This window comes from Gekko japonicus, unplaced genomic scaffold (assembly GCF_001447785.1).
Source record: "Gekko japonicus isolate JY-2015 unplaced genomic scaffold, Gekko_japonicus_V1.1 scaffold1450, whole genome shotgun sequence".
Taxonomy (NCBI): Eukaryota; Metazoa; Chordata; class Lepidosauria; order Squamata; family Gekkonidae; genus Gekko; species Gekko japonicus.
Window position 1 is genome coordinate 427349 of NW_015163132.1, and position 19845 is coordinate 447193.

The 19845-nt window shown below is 40.7% G+C and overlaps 1 protein-coding gene across 1 annotated transcript in view; it reads left to right on the plus strand.

The window, feature by feature from the left end:
- Positions 1–11295, plus strand: part of EPHA3 (EPH receptor A3) — a 306093-nt gene extending 294798 nt beyond the window's left edge. The window contains exons 17-18 of the mRNA XM_015406944.1: positions 7353–7508; positions 10692–11295. Coding sequence (XP_015262430.1) covers positions 7353–7508; positions 10692–10797 — 262 coding nt within the window. The 3' untranslated portion in view covers positions 10798–11295. The remainder of the gene's footprint in view (positions 1–7352; positions 7509–10691) is intronic.
- Positions 11296–19845: the final 8550 nt, after the last annotated feature.

The window sequence follows — 19845 nt, forward strand, 5'->3', positions numbered from 1 at the left end:
CCTACTGTCTTTTTACTCCGCTTCTGTGGCGGAGCAAAACGGGTTGCCAACGGGTGCAGGACATTTCCCAGATGTTTGCGTCTGATCGCGGCCTTAAGTTCCGCCCAGCATTCGCCCCAATGGTGCAGCTAATTCTGCATGTGATCACACCCTATAAATACTTTCCCTCAGTCATTTTGTATACGTGACTCAATATGTCTGCAAGATCTCTCAGTGTAGGCAGAATGGTTTTTAGGGGCTGGATACTTGTAATCAGTGCTTTTCCAGTATAAGAAATCTGAAAGATAGTGTGAAAGGCTTAGGTACAGTATATGAAGCTTTTGTTAATGTGTAGTTTGTGATTTTGCCAGAGAATTGCATAACTTCAGCATTATTTCTTTTTGTCTCCTGCAGTTCTGTCTGGGTTTCTGAATATTGTTCTTTTCCCCTCTGCTAATTTAATCTGTGTAGTGTTTAGGTTTTGTAGAGTGAGTTCATAGTTCACCCAGTTTTGATCAGTTCTCTCTTTTTTAAAGTTCAGTTTATTATTTCTAAGCCCCTTGTGTATTGCTTTCAATTGTGATTATTGGAATCGATTACAGAGCAGATGGAACAAAGCCTTGGGAAGACAAAAGACCATGTTTTGGGAACCTGCAGTCATGAGCGGGAGGAACCTACCAAATTCCCTTTAGCAAATGCAGCGGTTGGCAGAGTAAACAGACTGGTTTTGACACATCAGCAGCCAATAAAACAGTCCATCTCTATAAATATATGTTTATAATCTGCTAGCTTTGACTGCCAGTGGTCGAGTATAATTCTAGAAAGAATGGAGCCCAAAGAATGTGATGGGTAGGTTTAGAGTTGAAGGTCTCACGTAAGAAGGGATGGATTAGGCAAGCAGCCTCAAAACGAAGCTGAGGAAGAGGCAGGGTTCAACAGGAAGGTTGAGCAGAACAGGCTTAAGTCAATAGAAAAAGAGGAGGAACCAAGCTGAGGAATAGCAGTACAGCCAGGAGGGGCATAAACCAAAATAAATTCTCTAAGTTTTCTTCTCAGTTGGAAAGGGACAATGGGGATGGTGGACAAACTGGCAGCACATTCTTGATACTGCTGATGTATCAAACTGTGAGAGGGAGGCAGTTTCCAATAGGATCTATGGGGATCTCTCATGCTCATGGCAGTGCTCATCTGGTAGAATCTTGTAGTTAGTAAGAAGTTCCCACAGCTAGGATTTTATCCTTTGTGTGGAACACAAACGTACCCATTTTGTAAAATGGAAATAAAGCATTAGGTCTGCTCTGAATACTAGTTGGGTCTATGTTTATATTTAAGATCTTGTTATTCAGTTATTTTGATCTAGTTAGTCAGTTTGGAATTATCCATCCAAGAATCTGAGTGCATGCTTGCTTTATATTCATATTCAAAGAGGGACTATCTTTTTTTTCAATCCTGCTTTTAATCTTGTTATTTTAACTTACATTCATATAATATGCATCTAGGAATTTTAAAGTGGAGGTAAATAAAAAGACACTGTGCCTGTTACGTGCAAAAAAAATTAAAATAATCCACAGCCAAATGTGAAACAGGTCTGCTAGAGACATACATGAAATTACAGATAATACAAACAAAAATATTTTAAAGTTCTTGAAATATACATAAAAATGCTAGGGTTCCTGTTTTAAACAAGGTTTGGTGTTTGATAATGGATGGTCTGCTGCTCAGCAGTGAAGTGACAGGCATCACTCTACCATGGTATCTGTTGCTTAACAGTGCTAAGCACTGTAAAGTACTGTCTTTTTAGCAGGTTGTGATACTGGGAAAATTTTAAATGATTTCTGCTAATGTGTAGTCTGGTTTTTTTACACCCATTTAACAAAGCAGGGGAAAAGTAGGGAAGATCCTTAGCAGTACAGCATCAAAAACAGCAGAGTGGCAGGAGGCCTACACTGAAGCATAGCAGGAAGGCAGGAACAATCTGAGGAACAGGTGTCTAGGTCAAATCAAGAGACCAGCTCCCTGTACTGCCTGATGTTAGTATCGGAAGTTTCAGTACATGTAACAGATTGAAAGTGGTCTGTTTAAAAGACTGGAAGGCAAAGAACTTACTCAGTTCCCAGGTGTAACTCCTTACAGGGTCTGGCCCCAATGGCAGAGGGACAGCAGTAGTTTTCTGCAACAGAGCAGTGGGAGGAAGGGCGACAATGTGGAAGTACAGATAGATGGCATCTTGGTTTTCATCAGCGATATGTTGTCCAAACTAAGGAAATGCAAGAGACTATAGTGACATAGAGACTCTCTAGGACCCCATTGAACTCCCTGAACCCAGGAGGAATATGTTCTTCAGTGTTACTGTGTCAGCTTGAACTGCCTGTAGGTCCTTCTTCTCGATGTACTATTCTGTGCGCAGATTTACTGCAGCTGTTCCACCATCAGGAACTCTACCATGTGCTGAGAACTGTACCAATAAGGGGACATTATAAGATCTGTGGCATGAACCACAAAGGCTGGGCTGGGTTTTATATTATTAGTAGCAATACTTTTTTATAATGACATGATAATAAACAAATTGAACAAAGACTGAGTTAAAAAGTACCAATTCTATCCTTAGGCTTGCAGTCAGATGTAGATCAATTGAGGAGAAAACTCAACTGCAGAAAACAGTAAAGATGATAATAATGATGAATAGTTTGAAAGATTATAATCAAAGTACTCAGAAAGCAAAAGGCAAATAGAAAAGCTTTTGTTGGGTTTGACATCTGCAACCATTTTAGGAGATGTGATGTGTTGTCCTTTAAAACAGAGCTTTAGGTATCCATGGTCTTACGATTCAGTTGGTTTGGGGGGCTCAAAGACCAAAAGTAACAACAATATGATTTATTCCTGAACTAAGTAAACCTGATACAAGGAAATAACAAGGGAAGCTAACATGCCACATTACTAGGTCAATTTTATTCTATGAACAAAGTTGCTAATGTTATCTGATTGACACTTTAAAATGGGCATAAATAGCTATAGAGGCAAAGATTGTACTCCTTGTGGTACAGCGATAATTAAAGTCAACAAAATGTCTCGACAACTCCTCCATGTGTCATTTATTTTCTGGTCTCCTGTTGGGAAGCGGATACCTCCATGACTCCATTTGGCAGTGAAGATAATATTAAAAAATTTTCACACACACTTGTGTTTTCCTAAGGACAGAGATAATAACTAGGTTGAGATTATAATTAGTCCTGAATTTTGATCCATGGGGTTATTTATAAACCATAAATTAGAGCTTTTAATGCAAGGAAATGCCCCCCTTAACACAGGCAGGAATATCAGATATTGGAAATTACAAGTCTGAAATATACCAGTCTGAAGTAAAATGCTACGGCATAACAGGGGATTTTTCTAAGGTAAGTAAAAAAAAATAGACCTGCTTTAGGTGCAGCATTTAATATTTCTCTTAGTAGCGAGCATAATGCTACATCTCCAATAGTCATAATGCTTAATGCTCGTGGTTACAAATTAAGTTATCTCTTTCCCACTGGACAGCTGGCATACTCAGAGCAGCAATTTGTATCAGCAGGAGGCCAAACTCCATTGCTTCTTATATGTGTATTTTGAGACATGATGTGGTGTGGCAGAAAGTTCCTTTGCAATGTGGCAACATCCATCTTTATGACAGCAAACCGGGCTGTTCAGGCCTGCATGCAAAAGAACAAGGTTAATTCCAGCTGTTAACATAATAGGCTGGGTCCATAAAAGCTGACTGCAACAGACCATTGGTGGAAAATATACTCTGCCATTTAATTGTTGAGAGGGTTACTGTCCTTTATTTATGATACCCATATGCTGGCAAATGCAGACTTCGAGTCATACGGAGTGCCAGGATTATTTGGACTGAGGATTCTTTCTGTGCCAGTACACAGACAGCAGTTTTGAATGTAGTAGTGGGAATGAGATGCAGCAAAAATAAAAAGGAGGGGGAAGCTGTTGGGTTGACGTTGTTTCACTTCCCCTGAGCAAACATGTAATTTCCATGATTTCTTTTTAATGACTGCCGTCTGATGCTAGTAGGTCCTGATTTATGAAAAGCTGTGAAAGATCAGGTGGAACCCTGCAGGACGTCATTTACAGCTGCACAGATTGCAGCCCATCTAATTTGTATAGTAAAAGTGTGAGCTTATGGCGTACATCACTCTCCCCATAAATTTCATGTTTAGACCTGCTGTCTAGGGGTGGGTCAGGGTGGGGGAGGAAAGGCCAATGGATACAGATGCTCTGAAAGCCCAGCATTCCCTTGGTGCACATGAGGAGACATCACAGACTCTTCACAGTTAGAAACAAATTCCTGGTCATTGATAAACTGTCCAGATGTCTTCTCAAAGGAGGAAAGTAACTAATTTCACACACACACCCCAAATCCTACTAGGAGAAAAATGATATTCTAGTTATTCTGTGGTCATTTGTATTAAAATTAGCTCATATTCTTGTCTCCATTACACCTTGGTCCCAACAATAAACATAAAAGCTTTACAGGATTTGTCTAAGCTGTAATCATGCTGTTCTGTTCTGTTCTTTCTCAAGACATATAGAGTGAGTGTTAAGTGAATTCCTCTTTTATTAGAATAAAGGAAGATGTTAGCTTAACCAGAGAAGAACAACTTCCCCATACTTCATAAAATCTTTAATAAATGCCTTGGGATCCTAGAAGTTATATGGAGAAAACTGTAAGTGAAATATGGTCTTCATTAGACAAATAGAGGTTAGCTTAGACCCATGCAGTAGATACATTAATATGTTCTTCCAACCTATTTTTCAAACAGCTATTTAAAGCAAATGATTGCAATCTAAACAAACTATGGCCCTGTTCACATGGAGGATTTGCCACGCTAAAGGCACAAATGTCAGGCAGATTTTCGGGGCGCGATCACACTGCAACACCTCGGAAGTGTAGCGCACCCGTGGCATCCCGCCGAGATCCGCAGTAAAAAAGTACCTCGGAATATGCACTAGTATCCGGAAAATGCGGGGCAGGGGCAGGCGTCTGATCGCGGGAGCGCTAGTATCCCGTGACATCCGGCGCCCGTCCACGTCCCGTCACAAACCGGATGTTTTGCATAAGCGCATGCGCGTAAACACGTAACTGAAATCAGTGCTGCTCCGCAGAACTGCACATGCACACAAATGCGAAACGCTTGCCACGCAGCTTTTTTGCCATGCTCCTGCATCGCCGTGTGATCGCCAGCTAACAGCCTAAGCGCGAAGACTCGGGGAACCGTGTGATTGGGCTACCACACTTTATTTTACTCCGGGGCGAACAGCCACGCCTCCCCCCCCCGCGTTATCTGGCCCATGTGACCGGGCCTTTGTGTGGATGAGAACTACATGAAGACACTGAACTTTGGCTCTCCATTCCAATAGCTGGAGAGGCAAACTACTTTCTAAACTGAGGATCAGCTAGCCTCTACAGCAGGTATATGAACATGGGAGCTTACTAGACAACTGAATTGAGTAATATCAACTCTCTACCACAAAGGTTGATTTACCAGTGGTACTGCATTGAGCTTCTTGAAACATTTTGCTGTTGCTGGTTCTGTTGTGGTTTAATAGAATAATCATCAACATTCTAACCAATCAGCTCAAGGAGCCTAAGGACTGGAAAAAAGGGGCTCGTGGAAAGAGGTACAGAAAAGTCAAGTGAGGTGATCAGTTTTTAAACTGAATGCATATGAACAGAGATGCCACTTTGTATGTGTGCGCATGTGCATGTACAGGCACGCTAACATAGGTATGAATGAAAAAAGGGATATGACAGATCTATGCATGTGATTTTTAATTGTTTTAATTTGTTTATTTTAAAAGACCAAAAAAAGAACAAAGAGGGGGGGAAACTTAAAATCCAACAGTTAATTTTAAAAAAAGGAAAAAATATACATAATACAAGACAAAATTGTAACAACAGTGGTGGCAAATCTACACATACGTTTCTATGAATTATTTCCAAATATCTAAAAATAAGTCCATATTCAATTGCCATCTATATGCTATGTGTTCAAATGCTGATAGAGTTCTAAGGTCCTCGATCCATTGATTTACTGGAGGTCGGCTTTTATCTTTCTAGTGTTGTGATATGAGTCTTTTAACTGTAGTAAGGGCATGGAGGATCCATTTCCATTGACTGTCAGTTAGCCTCCAAGAGACGGGCAGATAGTTTAAAAGTACATAAGAATCTTCAAAAATCAATGAACATTCTAATTAAAAAACTGATATGAGCAGTAACTTCTTCCCAGAAAAACCAAATGACTTCACACATCCTGTAAGTTACAACAGCAACAATTAGACACTACTCAGTTCTTTGTTAAAAAGTCACTGTGGTGTCCAGTATATTCAAAACACAATTTTTGCTGAATAAGTCTCAACTTAAGATCCATAGAGAGAGTAAGCATAGACTTTAATGGGATGTGACTGATCTATGCATGTGACTGTATATTCATGTGAGCATGAGTGTGAAAAGGTGAGTTTGAGGGTGTGGATGGGATGAAAGTATAGTTTGTATATAAATGGAAAGGATAGGAAGAGTTAATAGGTAATGGACATAGACAAGATATTGCAAACAAAGATGAGTGTGATTTGTTTTATGGGTCCTCACAAAAGCAAGTTGAATTAAGCAACCTCTTCAATTTCTCCAGATTATGGTAGTATGACTATAAAACCTCAAGTTTTTATGCTTCATTTAAAAAAAAAGCATCAAATTTTAATAGGGTTAGTTGTATATAAATGATGTAGAATCTGCATAAAGTTGTGTAGAAGAAATGCCAGCAACAAAACTATGCAAAACCAAAAAGTTCTCAGTTACAGCATTTTTTATATATAAAAAAGGCAGTGACCTATTCGTGCCATCTAGTATTAGAGAAGCATGTACTCTTTTCAGTGCTGGTTACAAGGTCGTATCCTAGAAGTTTTCCAGCCAAGCTAATCTTATTTAAACTATCGCTTAATAATGTGTCTAAATTATCAGAGAATCAATAAGTTTAATTTGACATTAAGAGGGTTTTGTTACTGGTGTAAATAGTTTGTTATTTGAGATATGTTTGTCAAATTGCTAAACTACTCTAAAATTAAACGCATCATTGTGTAAACTTCAGTTGAAACAAACATGTACCATGGATATATCAATAGCTTCATACAAACTGAGAAGCTAGTTCACTTAAACACTGTGATTATATGCCCCCCCCTCCAAAGCAGCCACCTTGAACAGCCATTGAATTCCACAAATTAAGCGCTATATAGTTCAGAAGCTCCTGCTGGGATTGGTATTAAGTTTAGATACAAAGTGAACTTTGGTCTATTATTGCTCTCTTACTATCATCACATTATTTTTATTCCAGACCCTCAAATCTCCTTCTGGACCAAAGCAGCATCGAAATTTCAGCTCTCCGCTCTACCAGTGACTGGCTCAATGGTATTCGGATAGGACAATGCAAGGACATATTCACAGGAGTAGAATACAGCTCGTGTGATACAATAGCTAAGATTTCCTCAGAGTAAGTGTTGATGATAGTATTTCCCTTGACTGTTTTTGCATTGCTCACCCAGATTACCAAATTAAAATTCCATTCTTTTAAGAATAACTAAAGACTGGGCTTCATGTTATGCAGGAGATCCATGACTGGATCTTCCAAGGTATTTTTAATGTTAAAAACTAACCACATGATAAAGGATTTGAATCAAGGCCATGGTGCAGAGGGGAAGGAAGCATTGCTGTCCAATGCTGTCCAGCAGAGTTGTTCTGAGTTGTGAAGGGGCCTTTATTCTGGGCTCCTGAAAATGTAGACATAGAAAACATACAGGCTCACTGTGATGTTTTTGAGATGCATTTTACAGGAAAAAAAATCACTTGCATCCTTAGCGACTTGATTTCCACAGCTGGTTCAGTTCAGTCGCAGGATGACATTGGAGAATAGTCTGGTCCTAGTTGTATGGATAACTTTCAGTTGGTGAGAACTGATGAACTGGACAAGCTGCTTAGAAATGTGTAGCCCACCATATCTAAACTTGACCCTTGCCCTTCACTGCTGTTGATGTCAAACCATGATCTGGGAAGCAATAAATGCCTCTCTGCAGGAGGGTGTAGCTCCACTGACCTTGAAAGAGGAGGTATGACACCCCTCCTGAAAAAGGCACACCTGGACCCCACTGATGTAAATAACTACTGCCCAGTGGCTAACATTCTATGTTAGGGAAAGGTAGCTGAGCAGGTATTGGCTATGCAGCTTCAGATGATCTTGGAGGAGATGGATTATCTAGATTCATTTCAATCCAGATTCAGGTCTGGGTTTTGGGACAGAAAAACCCTTGGATACCCTGACTGAGTATCTATTATGGGAAAGTGACAGGGAGAGTATACCCTTGTTGATTCTTCTGGATCTCTCTGTGGCATTCAGTACCATTGATCATGGTGTCCTGGAGAGGCTAGCCGGTTTGAAGTGGAAAGTACTGTCCTTCAGTGGTTCTGCTCTAACTCTACTAGTTGATTCAAGCAGATTGTGTTGGCAGACTGCTGCTTGGCCCCATAACATTTATCCCATGAGGTTCTTTATGGATCCATCTTGTCACCCATGCTGTTTAATATCTACATGAAATTGCTGGGAGTTCATCATGGAATTTAGCATAAGGTGCCACCAGATTTAAGATTGATTTATTATTTATTCCACCTTTCCACCCAATCAAGGTCCACAATACAGTGAACATTAAAACATTAAAACAATTAAAATTATAAAATTATAATTATAGTTTAATTGAATTATAAAATGCAATTAAAACACATAAAGACACAGCACAAGAGGGGGTATGCCAGAAGAAACAAAAAGACACTGATAGAGGGAAAAAGATGAATCTCCCTGGGAAGGGAGTTCCAAAGTTGTGAGAGCCACAACAGAGAAGGCCCTTTCTTAGGTCACCACCCATCTAGCCTCATATGGTGGGGCCAACTGAAGCAGGGACTCCGAGGATGACCACAGTGAGTGGGTAGATTCATATTGGAGAAAACAGTCATTATGCTATGTAAGTCCTGGGCTGTATAGGACTTTAAAGACTAATACCACCACCTTGAATTCAGCCCAGAAGCAAACTGGAAGCTAGCATAGCTGGAACAAGACTGGAGTATAATGGTCCCTATGACCCGTACCAACTATAGCTTCTAAACAGTCTTCAAGGACAGCCGCACATAGAATGTATTGCACTGATCTAATCTAGATGTTACCAGGGCATGCATCACAGTGACAAAATCTTTTCCATCCAGAAAAGGTTTTAGCTGGTTCACCAGCTGAAGCTGGTGAAAGGTACCTCTGGTCTCATTTTGTAAATTAAATAAATATGCAGATGACACCCAGTTCTGCTTGTATTTTTGGCCACTATGTGACAGAGTGTTGGACTGGATGGGCCATTGGCCTGATCCAACATTGGCTTCTCTTATGTTCTTAACAGCTGAGTCAGATGGGTCTGCGGAAGCTCTTAACAGGAGATGATACTGGGATAGATGAGGGCCAATAAATTGAAGCTCAGTCCAGACAAGATGAGGTGCTGTTGGTCAGCAACAAACCTGCTTGAAGACGGAAGAGTCAGCCTGTCCTGGAGGATGTGGCATTCCCCTTGAAGGAACAGAGCTGTAGCTATGACAGTGCCTCAAAAACTATGATCTAGCCATTGTGATCGATGCTCTGATTACATCCAGGTTAGATGACTGTAATGCACTGTATATGGGGCTGCCTTTGAGAACTGTCAGAAAACGTCAGCTTATATGATGAAATGCAGAGTATTGGCAGGGTTTGGGATACAGAGACTGTATCTGCCCAGTGCACTGGCTGCTCATTTTCCCCCAGACAAAATTCTTACCTTTAAAGCCCTAAATGGCATGGAGTCAAGAGACTGGAAGGACCACCTCCTTTCATATTGTGCAGCCCTCCAGTAAAATATGTTTTAGGTGCCAGGCCACATTTTTTTTTTTTGTTCATCCAGGCTTTTAAGTAAGAGGTCTTTTAGCACTATCTTGGTGTGCTTTTTAGTCGTAAAAGCTGTTGTTTTAAGCTGTTCAATTTTTCCAGCACGTTTATTGCCGGGTTTTCATTAATACATTTTAATGTTTTTAATTATGTTTTATTTTGTAATCCACCCAGGGCAGACTCATTCAAAAAATGGCATAAAAAGTTGCTAAGTAAATAAATGAATGTTGTACTGATCCTTTCTACCTTAGCCAGGTTCTTGGCTGCCCATAGCGGACTGCTTTTAGAAAAACTGACACTGGTTACTCTGTGTATCGGCTAAGCTGATGGTAGCCTTTGACATCCAGGATGGTGATCATTTCTTGTCACCCCATGCTTTCCTGTCTGACTGACTGGGGCCAAAAAGGGTCAAATCTCCATGATCTGAAAGCTGCTGTGCAGATGTATAATTTTTTCACAGCTCTGTGGATGTTTACGTTCCTTCCTTAGGAGAGCTATTTTCTTGGATCATGCTTGTCAATGTTTCTAACATAGGAATGCATTCTTACCGCCTTGCCCATCTGGAAATATTCTTAAAGCTTCACTGCAAGTCCAGCCTCTGTTTAACAGTATCCAAAGGACGGTCATGACCCTCATACAGAGTTTGGTTTTGTGTTGTCTTTTTTAATGTATGTGAAATGCTTGCCATCTACCACCAACTCATTGATTGTGTTCCTTTTTTTTCAGAGATATGAAGAAGGTTGGTGTGACAATTGTTGGGCCACAGAAAAAGCTCATTAGCAGTATTAAATCTCTAGAAATGCATACAAAGAATGGCCCCGTTCCTGTGTAAGATACCAAAATGTCAGTACTCAGGACATCACTACAAGAAATGAGAAGTTGCTGCAAAAGGGCATGGTGACGAGTGTGAAACTGCAAGATGTAACAGGCACTCTTGTAAACAAACTGAAAATATTACATTCAGGTGGACACCTCAGGTCCATCAAGAGACTCATCTGCTGAGTTAAACTGCCTTAAAATAGAAATGAAAACTGTTTTTTTTTTCATATATTCTTTCTCCCCTTGTAATAATAAACTGCTTAAACATATCATGTAAATGGGAAAAAAATTCTTCCAAGAAACTTAGAGCCATGATAATATTAGGGAACTGAACACCACAGGCAAAAACAAACAAACAAAACCGTGGGTGTGCTTTGCCTGATAACAGTGGCAAGGGGAGGAAAGAAAACCCTTGCAGTATTTTTTATATGCAGAAAGGATAGGTGATTAGTATTTTATTTCTTTAAAACCTGACTCTTCTAATGATATGTGGGGACAATACCTCAGACTCCTGGCCATATCAGCAACAACATATTTGCAATATTCTGTTTCAGCTTGGGATGGTAACACATATATAACTTTTGCAACAAAATAGAGGCAATACTTCACATATAATGCTTGCCATGAGGCTAGTTTTGGCGTGGGTGTTTAAAAAAAAAAAAAAAGTCTTGATTTTTTTTTAAATGAAAGGCATATTTATTTTCCTTTTGAAGTTCGTTATTGTTTCTCTTTATATATGTATATTAATTTGGATTAATGATTGCCAAGTGCCAAACACAGACTTTGGCTTCAATCCTAATATTTGGAGTAAACAACTCATTGAAGTCCAAGTAATTGTTGTCCAGGCTGGAAAAAACAAAAGCTCGGCATACACAAAATGCAAGGTATTGTATAGTGGTTTGGACATTTCTATTTGTTACTACATAGTGTGATGTAAGGAACCATTCAATCATTTTTCCACATGGAAACTAGCCTTGGTGAGCTGTTCCTATTTTCTTCATGAAAATTGCATGTACTTAGATATTTACAGCATGTACGCAGTGTTTGGTTGTTGCCAGATTATTGTTTGTTTGCTTTAAGATTGGGATCATCCTTTATTGGGGAACAAACTGTATGATATGATACTTGGTGGCAAAACTATATGTTTTCAATACTCTGCAATCCAGAAAAGAAATGATGGAAATTTTAGTACTTGTATTAGAGAACTAACCTAGTGTTGTTGGCATCCATTTGAAGTATTTGATTACAGTACCTACAGTACATATCTACGAGTTTTATGGTATAGCAAACTAGTATGTGTACAGTGTGGATGGAATGATCTCCAGATCAACATGTATCCTGTTCATATGTTCTTTTGCTTCCTTTGGACTCCTTTGATCACCCCTATCAGGGTGACTATGGCCATATTGATACAAAGAAAACAAATAGAACCACACGCACCCCATAGGGTGAGTTTAATAACATATACAATCAAATTTTTAAGAGTATGAATTAACACTGCAGGATCACGATCCCTGATCATACGTATTACCACTGGTGAACCACTTCCATAACTTACAGATCTTTCTAGTAGGTTATCAGTTTAATCCTATTGCTTTTTTCTGCTAATTGAATAGCCTCGGTCTGACAAAAGAGGTGCCACACTTAGCAGAAAGGAATCATAGGAACAATACGCAATGGTTTGCAACAGTCTGTTGGCATAGAAGGAGCTGTCTACCATTTTAAGCCCACTTTCAAGTTCTGTGAGGATGAAGATCAGACTTCTCTATCCATTATTTGCTAAAAATAATCCCCCCAGTTAATTTCAATGATATGGTAGTACAATTCAGAACTCAATTTGCAGTACAAAAACTTAAATACCTATAAAGGAAAGAAAATGATTCATGTCATTGATTTTTCAGGATAAATTGTAAAGTCTTACCTATCTTTAGTTGCATCTCAATATCAAGTCATACCATCAGACATAATTTTAAATATGTTCAGTATTTGGGGCTAATTTTATTGTTTGTTCAAAAGAAAATTTGTTTTGCAGATGGTTTTAAAAGAGCTTTTAGTCTTCTGTTTCTTACAAAGAAAACTTTGGTACTATTCAATGGCCTCCTATAGCCCACTTTCCCCTTCTCCCCCTGTACATATGTAAACATAGCAGTGTACAATTCTTAACTGTGGAGTAGAGGAAATAGAAATTTTGTGGCCATCCTCCTGTACAGGACCTGCCTTTGATTATTATTTACATCAAACAGACAACACAAAGTATTCACAAAGAATATGTACCATATTATTGATTTTTGTATCTTAAAATTATTGTTTTTGCATATATTATTTATTTCTGTTAACATATAACATAGGGGATTTTTTTGCTGTACTTTAGAATCCAATAAGCAATGTATAGTGATTTGAACTGCCAAATCTGCATTTACTTTTAACTTTTATTTCAACACATTACTTAATCATTTAGTTTATTATGTTGTGCAATTGTAGATGGCCTAATACTAATGTAAAATGATTTGTAGTGGAAACATTTATATTTTTATAATAAACATAATGAAAGTATTTTTACATATTCGAATGCAGAGGTGGATTGCTTTGAAACCATGGAGAGCAATCGTGAGACGAGTTTAACAGACGTTTACAGTTCATCTGCATGACATCGGTAACAAGCCTTAGTTTTCAGTGGAATTTGGAGGCAAACAGCACACAAGGCACAGGGGAAGGGATGAAAAATGCACAATCACAGTGCTTGTAAAATAAATAAATATTCTGTTTTTAGTGTCATCTCCTGCTCCCTGTGAATGTTATGAAAAATGTGATCCAAGAAATAGGGAGGAGCAATTCTGTGTGTATTTGCTGTTAGCGAATTAAGAAAGACTGCTTCCATATGGGGATCATTCCCAGCACAGCAAGAAGGGAGCCCTTGTATTAATGTGGAACACCCATCTTCTTTCATGTCCATCCTGAGTATGGCTTGGGGCTTTAAACCAGGTTCAAAAGAAACCTGTTCCAATCTGATTCAAAAGCCAATCCGCAGAGTCACTGTGAGGGAGTGTCTGTGTGGGCACTGCCTCCATCACCAGTAGGGATAGAACATGGCTCAGTAGGTTAAAGGCATTTCAGGGCTGTGGGCAGAATCACTATGGCATCTGGGCTTCAGTTTGCACAGGCATGATGGGGGAGAGGAGAAGGCCTCAGGGAGGGGCAACAGCAGCAAGAGGCACAGAGACAGGAGAGTGTGGATGCCATTCCCACCCATTCCTGATCCTCTTACTGCTGATGTGGCACATTTTCATGCCCACTTGTGCATACAGTCCTCAAGGACAAATGTCCTCAAGGACATTTTCATGCATACAGTCCTCAAGGACATACAGTCAAACAAAGATGTCAGACATCTGTACACAGGACAGTTTATAGTAAAACACACACAAAAACATGCAATCAACAATAAAAGACTTCTACTGCAATCGTGTGCAGAGTTTCTGCAGCCTCAGCCAACTGTTTAAGACTAAAATTGCTAGGAAAAGTTAAAGGCAACAGGAAAAGAGGAAGACCCAACATGAGATGGATTGACTCGATCAAAGAAGTCACAGGTCTCAATCAATGCTCCCTCTAAGCTGTGGAGTCCTGTGAGCAAATATTCTACTTTCTGAGCTACTGGCATTAAAGTTGTGAGCAGGTGATTTGGCTACTGCATAAATTAGTTTGCTCTGGTGCCATCCTTCCTAAGCTAAGACAAAAATGTATGAGTCAGAGGTTAAAAAACTGTGAGATAGCTCACACTAACTCAGCTTAGAGGGAACACTGGTCTCAATTTGCAAGACCTGAGCAAGGCTGTTAATGATAGAATGTTTTGGAGGACATTAATTTGTAGGGTCACCATAATGCAGAAGCTGCTTGATGGTAGGGTTGCCAGACCCTTGGTTCAGATCTTCGGAGCTTGAATCTGCCACCACCCACCAGGCTGGAGGGGGAAGCCCTACCCCAAAGAGGCCTGTCACACATTGATGTACTCAGTGTGATGACGTCACATTAAAGTGATGTCATCGCACCGGGCATGTCATGTGTCAATGCTTTAGCATTTTGGCCAAAACCTCTATGGTAAACATAGAGTTTCAGCCAAAATGCTAGAGCATTGATGCGCAACATCCCCAGCCTGATAACGTCACTTCAGTGTGATGTCATCACATTGACAATGTCACACACAGCAATGTCGCCCCACTCCTGGACTGCTTGGACCTGCCAACCCTACTGTCAGAACCCACAGCCAACAATGTAGTACACGCATTCAAAAAAGGTAATACTTTTATTGCAGAACTATAGATGCAGTAACATAAGCACTGTTAAGAATGGCGGCGGTCCCTTGTGCATAATAGAATATAGGGTATTCATATGCACACACCCCCCATAGCACTGGCCAATTAGGCACCCTCCCGCGTGCGGGATAAAGCTTGGAGACCATTAGGTAGCTGAAGCTGAGAACCAACACTCTCCCACGGCACCTAGGAAAAACCCAGACAATACAACTCCCTCCTGCACATCTGTATAGATAAGCATTTCGGCGCAAAGCAGAGAAAGCACAGAAAGGAATGCAGTAGCAATTAACCAGGCACAGACTGAGCTCCTGGCAGCGTAACTGACACCAACTTGATGGCATTTAACACAAACACACAAAAGATTAAAATATTAAAAGGTATAATGCACACCCAAAGGAAACTGAGCATTTACTGGACTGGTACAATTTTGTCTCTAACCACAACAAAGTTACAAATACAATACAGAAAAGAATTGTTTTGCAAGTTTTTAAAAATGCTGTCAGTGAAGGGGTTCTCTATACCGTTCAGGCAATCTGTCCCATAATATTGATGAAACTGTCAAGAAGGCCTAAGATTGCATTGAGGTTGTACAAACTCTTTGGATGAAGGGTGCCCACTTTAGAGGATTTCCTCAAGGACCTAAGTTGGTTTAGAGGTTCAAACAAACCACCATATCTTAATTCAATGAGACGATATATGCAGAGATTAACAGTCTGATCCAAGACCTCAAAGCCAGTGCATCACTAATCCCGACATGGCACTTGCACACCTATTTGGCATCCTCTGATTGCTTCTCAGAAGCAAACAAACGACCTAATCCCAAGGCACAAAGACCATAGCAACTGCACTGCTGACCATAGCAACCCACCAATGATGATGCAGCATGTCAACCCACCCAACCCAACTGCTGACCAGAGCAACCCACCAATGATGATGCAGCACGTCAAAGAAAGCCAGAGATAGAAGCAGCCAATCAGTATATTCTGATACACAGTATATTCTGATACACAGCCGATCTCAACACACATACAGAACACTACAAAAGGAAGGAACATAGCACCACTATGCTGGAACACCTACATATACACCATAGAGCTCCACAGATGCACATTCAAGTGCCATTCTGCAACCAAGTTCCTTTTTTTGGCAGGTACAAATGTAAAGAAGGAAACCTGGTCACTCTAGTCACATTGGCCACATGCAGCACACTCAGTAGAGGCAGTTCTGCCCAAGAATCCTCATGTACAAGGATTTGAGTCTTGGCAGGGGAGATGGAATTCTCAGGAGTTTCAGACTGCAAAACAAGGAAGGTGGAGGCCAATCCCAGGGCAACAACAAGTGAGAACACAACAGCAGAGTCCCAGAAACTCTCATGGGCAACTGCCTGATAGTTTATTGGGGATAAATGCGCATGGAAAACAAAACAAAAAATAGATTCAGATTCTTCCAAGGGGAATGCTGGCAACAAAGAAAAACCTACCTTTTGCCCAGCAACAGAGTGGTCAGCCACAAAACAGAGGAAAGATGCCAGACTAAAACCCATGGTTCATGCACAGAGTTCACAACCATGCACCCAAATGGGCACAGAGGAACAAGACACAATACAGAACACTAGGTATCTCACAGCAGCTGTGGTGTCAGCACCAGCCATATCTATCAGGGTAGAGAAGACTGTAAAGACAAGCATAAGACACTGGGCAGGCTCCACTGTAGCTACGGACCTGGATGCCACCTAGTTCAGTACTAGATTTACAGCATCAAACCATCCTGGCAGGGCTTGGCACTGACATATACTATGTTCAGGATACATCAGTGTAGGTCTTAGTCACCATCCTAAGCTTGGAGACCAGCAAGATTTAGGATGATGCTGTGATAACTGCTGTTCTCACTAAAATGGAATCAATGGGGAGCCAGATGTTTGCTTATCCCAATTTAGAGAAGAGACACTAGTCTTTCCTTTCACAGGATTTCTTCTAATGATCCTGGGATACTGAGAAACTAAGGAAAATGTACTCCTCAACCATGTAAGACAAGGTTTATTTATTATGCATCCCTTTATGATCAGTTGTCTTCCCCCCCCCCACTTCAATTTGAGTGCAAGTAACGGGAGGGATAACTTATTGTCTTCTTTGTGCCTTAAAGTTTTATGTGCCTTTCTGAAGTAAGGATCATTTTAAAACACTAGTGTGTGTGGATTTACTTTTGCATATTAAGTGCTGCCTTGCATAAAGAATAGGAGCACTGGGAAATGTTTCTAATCCTATATTTAAAACTAGCCTGCTACCCGTGCTTGGCTACCGTATTTAAGTTGCATAAATCCAGTTATAATACTGATGATGTGAAGTCTGAAATGTAATATTTGTTGTAGGAATTCTAATTGTACTGTAAGAAATGAAGTGAGACATACGTACTCCCCCCCCCCTCTACCGAAGGACCTCTCTCTAGACCACATTGCTGGTTCTGCCCTCATGTGCTAGGATGACCAGGCTGCTTGATGAGCTCACTCTGGAGCAGGCCACATAGAACTGTCCATTTAAGAAGCAGTCGTCTGTTAAGTCAACTCCTGCTACCTTCCATGAAAGTGATGGCCTCTCCACTTGTGTTCCTGGATTGTTTTGCTCATATGGAGACTGTGTGTTGTTCTGAGCACCTTCAGGTTCAAGAGGGAGGCACGCATCGAAATGGCTCCTAGAAATGTCCTTTACTATCTCCCCATAAACATTCATACCCTGGCCCTGCTCCTACACCTGACAGACACCGGCCTGTCTGTGACGGGGGGTTGTATTTAAAGGCATCGGGGAGCCTTGGCCAGCAGCAGTGCTAAGGCAATCCTGCTGAGCAAACCTCCCCGGTGGCTGTAAGCATCCCACCTCCTCTCCTACACCTGACAGGCAGCTGCCTGTCCAGTGTAGGAAGGGGAGGGGGGAGGAGTATTAGAAGCTACTGTAGAGGTGGGGCTGCACCTGGCAGACAACCTCCTATTAAGTGTAGGAGGTGGGGGGAACGTGTTGGAAGCCATCCCACCTCCTCTCCTACACCTGACAGGCATATGCCAGTCCAGTGTAGGAGGGGGAGGGGGGAGGAGTATTAGAAGTCACTGTGGAGGTGGGGCTGCACCTGACAGACAACCGCCTGTTAGGTGTAGGAGGTGGGGGGAGTGTGTTGGAAGCCATCAGAGAGACTGGGCCAGCAGCTTTGCTTCACCTCACGGGTAGTTCTTGGCCACTCCTGATTTCCTTAACTGTCATTAGCTGTCTGCAGTCCCCTGTAACTGTTGCATTTTTTTACCTCAGAGCACTGAGCTCTGCAGCTGACCAATCAGAGAGTGGGGGGTGCAGAGAGAGGCAGCTGCCTAGCAGATGCATAGGAATCACTGGGGGGAGCACATTTTCCCCCTTTTGACCCACTTAGGGGTCAAATTTCTAAAAATCCCTTCTTAGTGAGCACCTACACCATGGTAGGAGTGCTCTCCCCAAATTTGGTGTCTCTAGGTCCAGCAGTTTGGCCTGGGCATTGATTTTACGGTGAGGGGACTTTCTTTTATATATATATAAAACACACACACACACATATATATATGATGAAAGATGTCCTACTGTATTATAACACAGAAATGTGTAGAGCACATATATTTTCATTCACACTTTTTGACATTGTAGAAAACTAAGAAAAGGGATGATCCTGATTGCTTGAAAGTACTTGGTGATGAATACTGCTGATTCTAATGGGAAAAGAAACCACTTAAAGACATGGAAGCACAAACAGGAGATTGTGTGTGTGATGTGAAATGTCCCGTGGCTCATTCACAGTATGCTCATGCAAGCTTGTCTGGTGCGGATTTCTCTTTGAGGGGGAGTTCCAAAACACATTGGAAGGCTATGGTTTAAAGTAAAATGCACCTTTAAACTGACAGGCACAAATGGAGCATGAATTTGCATGGAGAAAGTAAGGAGGATTATTAGACTCCAGAGCCAGAGCAGATCTCTATAAATACTCCCGGAATCTGTTTAATCTGAAATGGCAGACTCTGAGATTTTTTGTTAGATCCTAGTTATATACAGAATTCAACACCAATTCTGCTTTTAAATCTTTTGGAGTCTGAATATCTTTGACTGTTAAGGAAAACCCACAATTTGCTTCAATAAATTCTCTGTATTTCCTACTTTTCCTCAAACGTCACCTTCTTTCCTGCAGGCCACATCAGATTCTCCAACCTTCAGAGATTATTTTTTCTGTGGGCGGTAGCGTTCTTCCTCTCACCACTCCATGTCACAGGCGCATCATTGCTCACGTCTTTTCTGTGTTGATGTGCCTATGTTCGGACCCTGAATTGGGTGGAAAGAGGGCATAAAAATGTTTTTAATAAATAAATGTATGCAGCCTAAGAAACAAATTGAATAATAGACCAGCACCCTGGCAGTGTTCATGGGTATATGAAAGATACTACGCTGATACTTTGTCAGTAAGCACTAATCATTCCCTGCTTTTTAAAAAAGGAATCTTTTATATTATTCAGACTTTCCCCTGTGGCTCGTTTGAGGCCTTGGCAGAGGAATACTGCCTGATTTTCTCTTTAATTTTTTAAAAATATATGCCTCATTAACTGAGTTAATAGATGCCTAGCTCTAATAGCAATGCAGTAAAACCCAATCCCTACAACAATGTGATTTTGTAACTCCCCTTCCTCTAACTTACGATGCTGTGGGATTCCTGCCAGGGAATTACTGTGAAACATAGGAAATAACATGTACAAA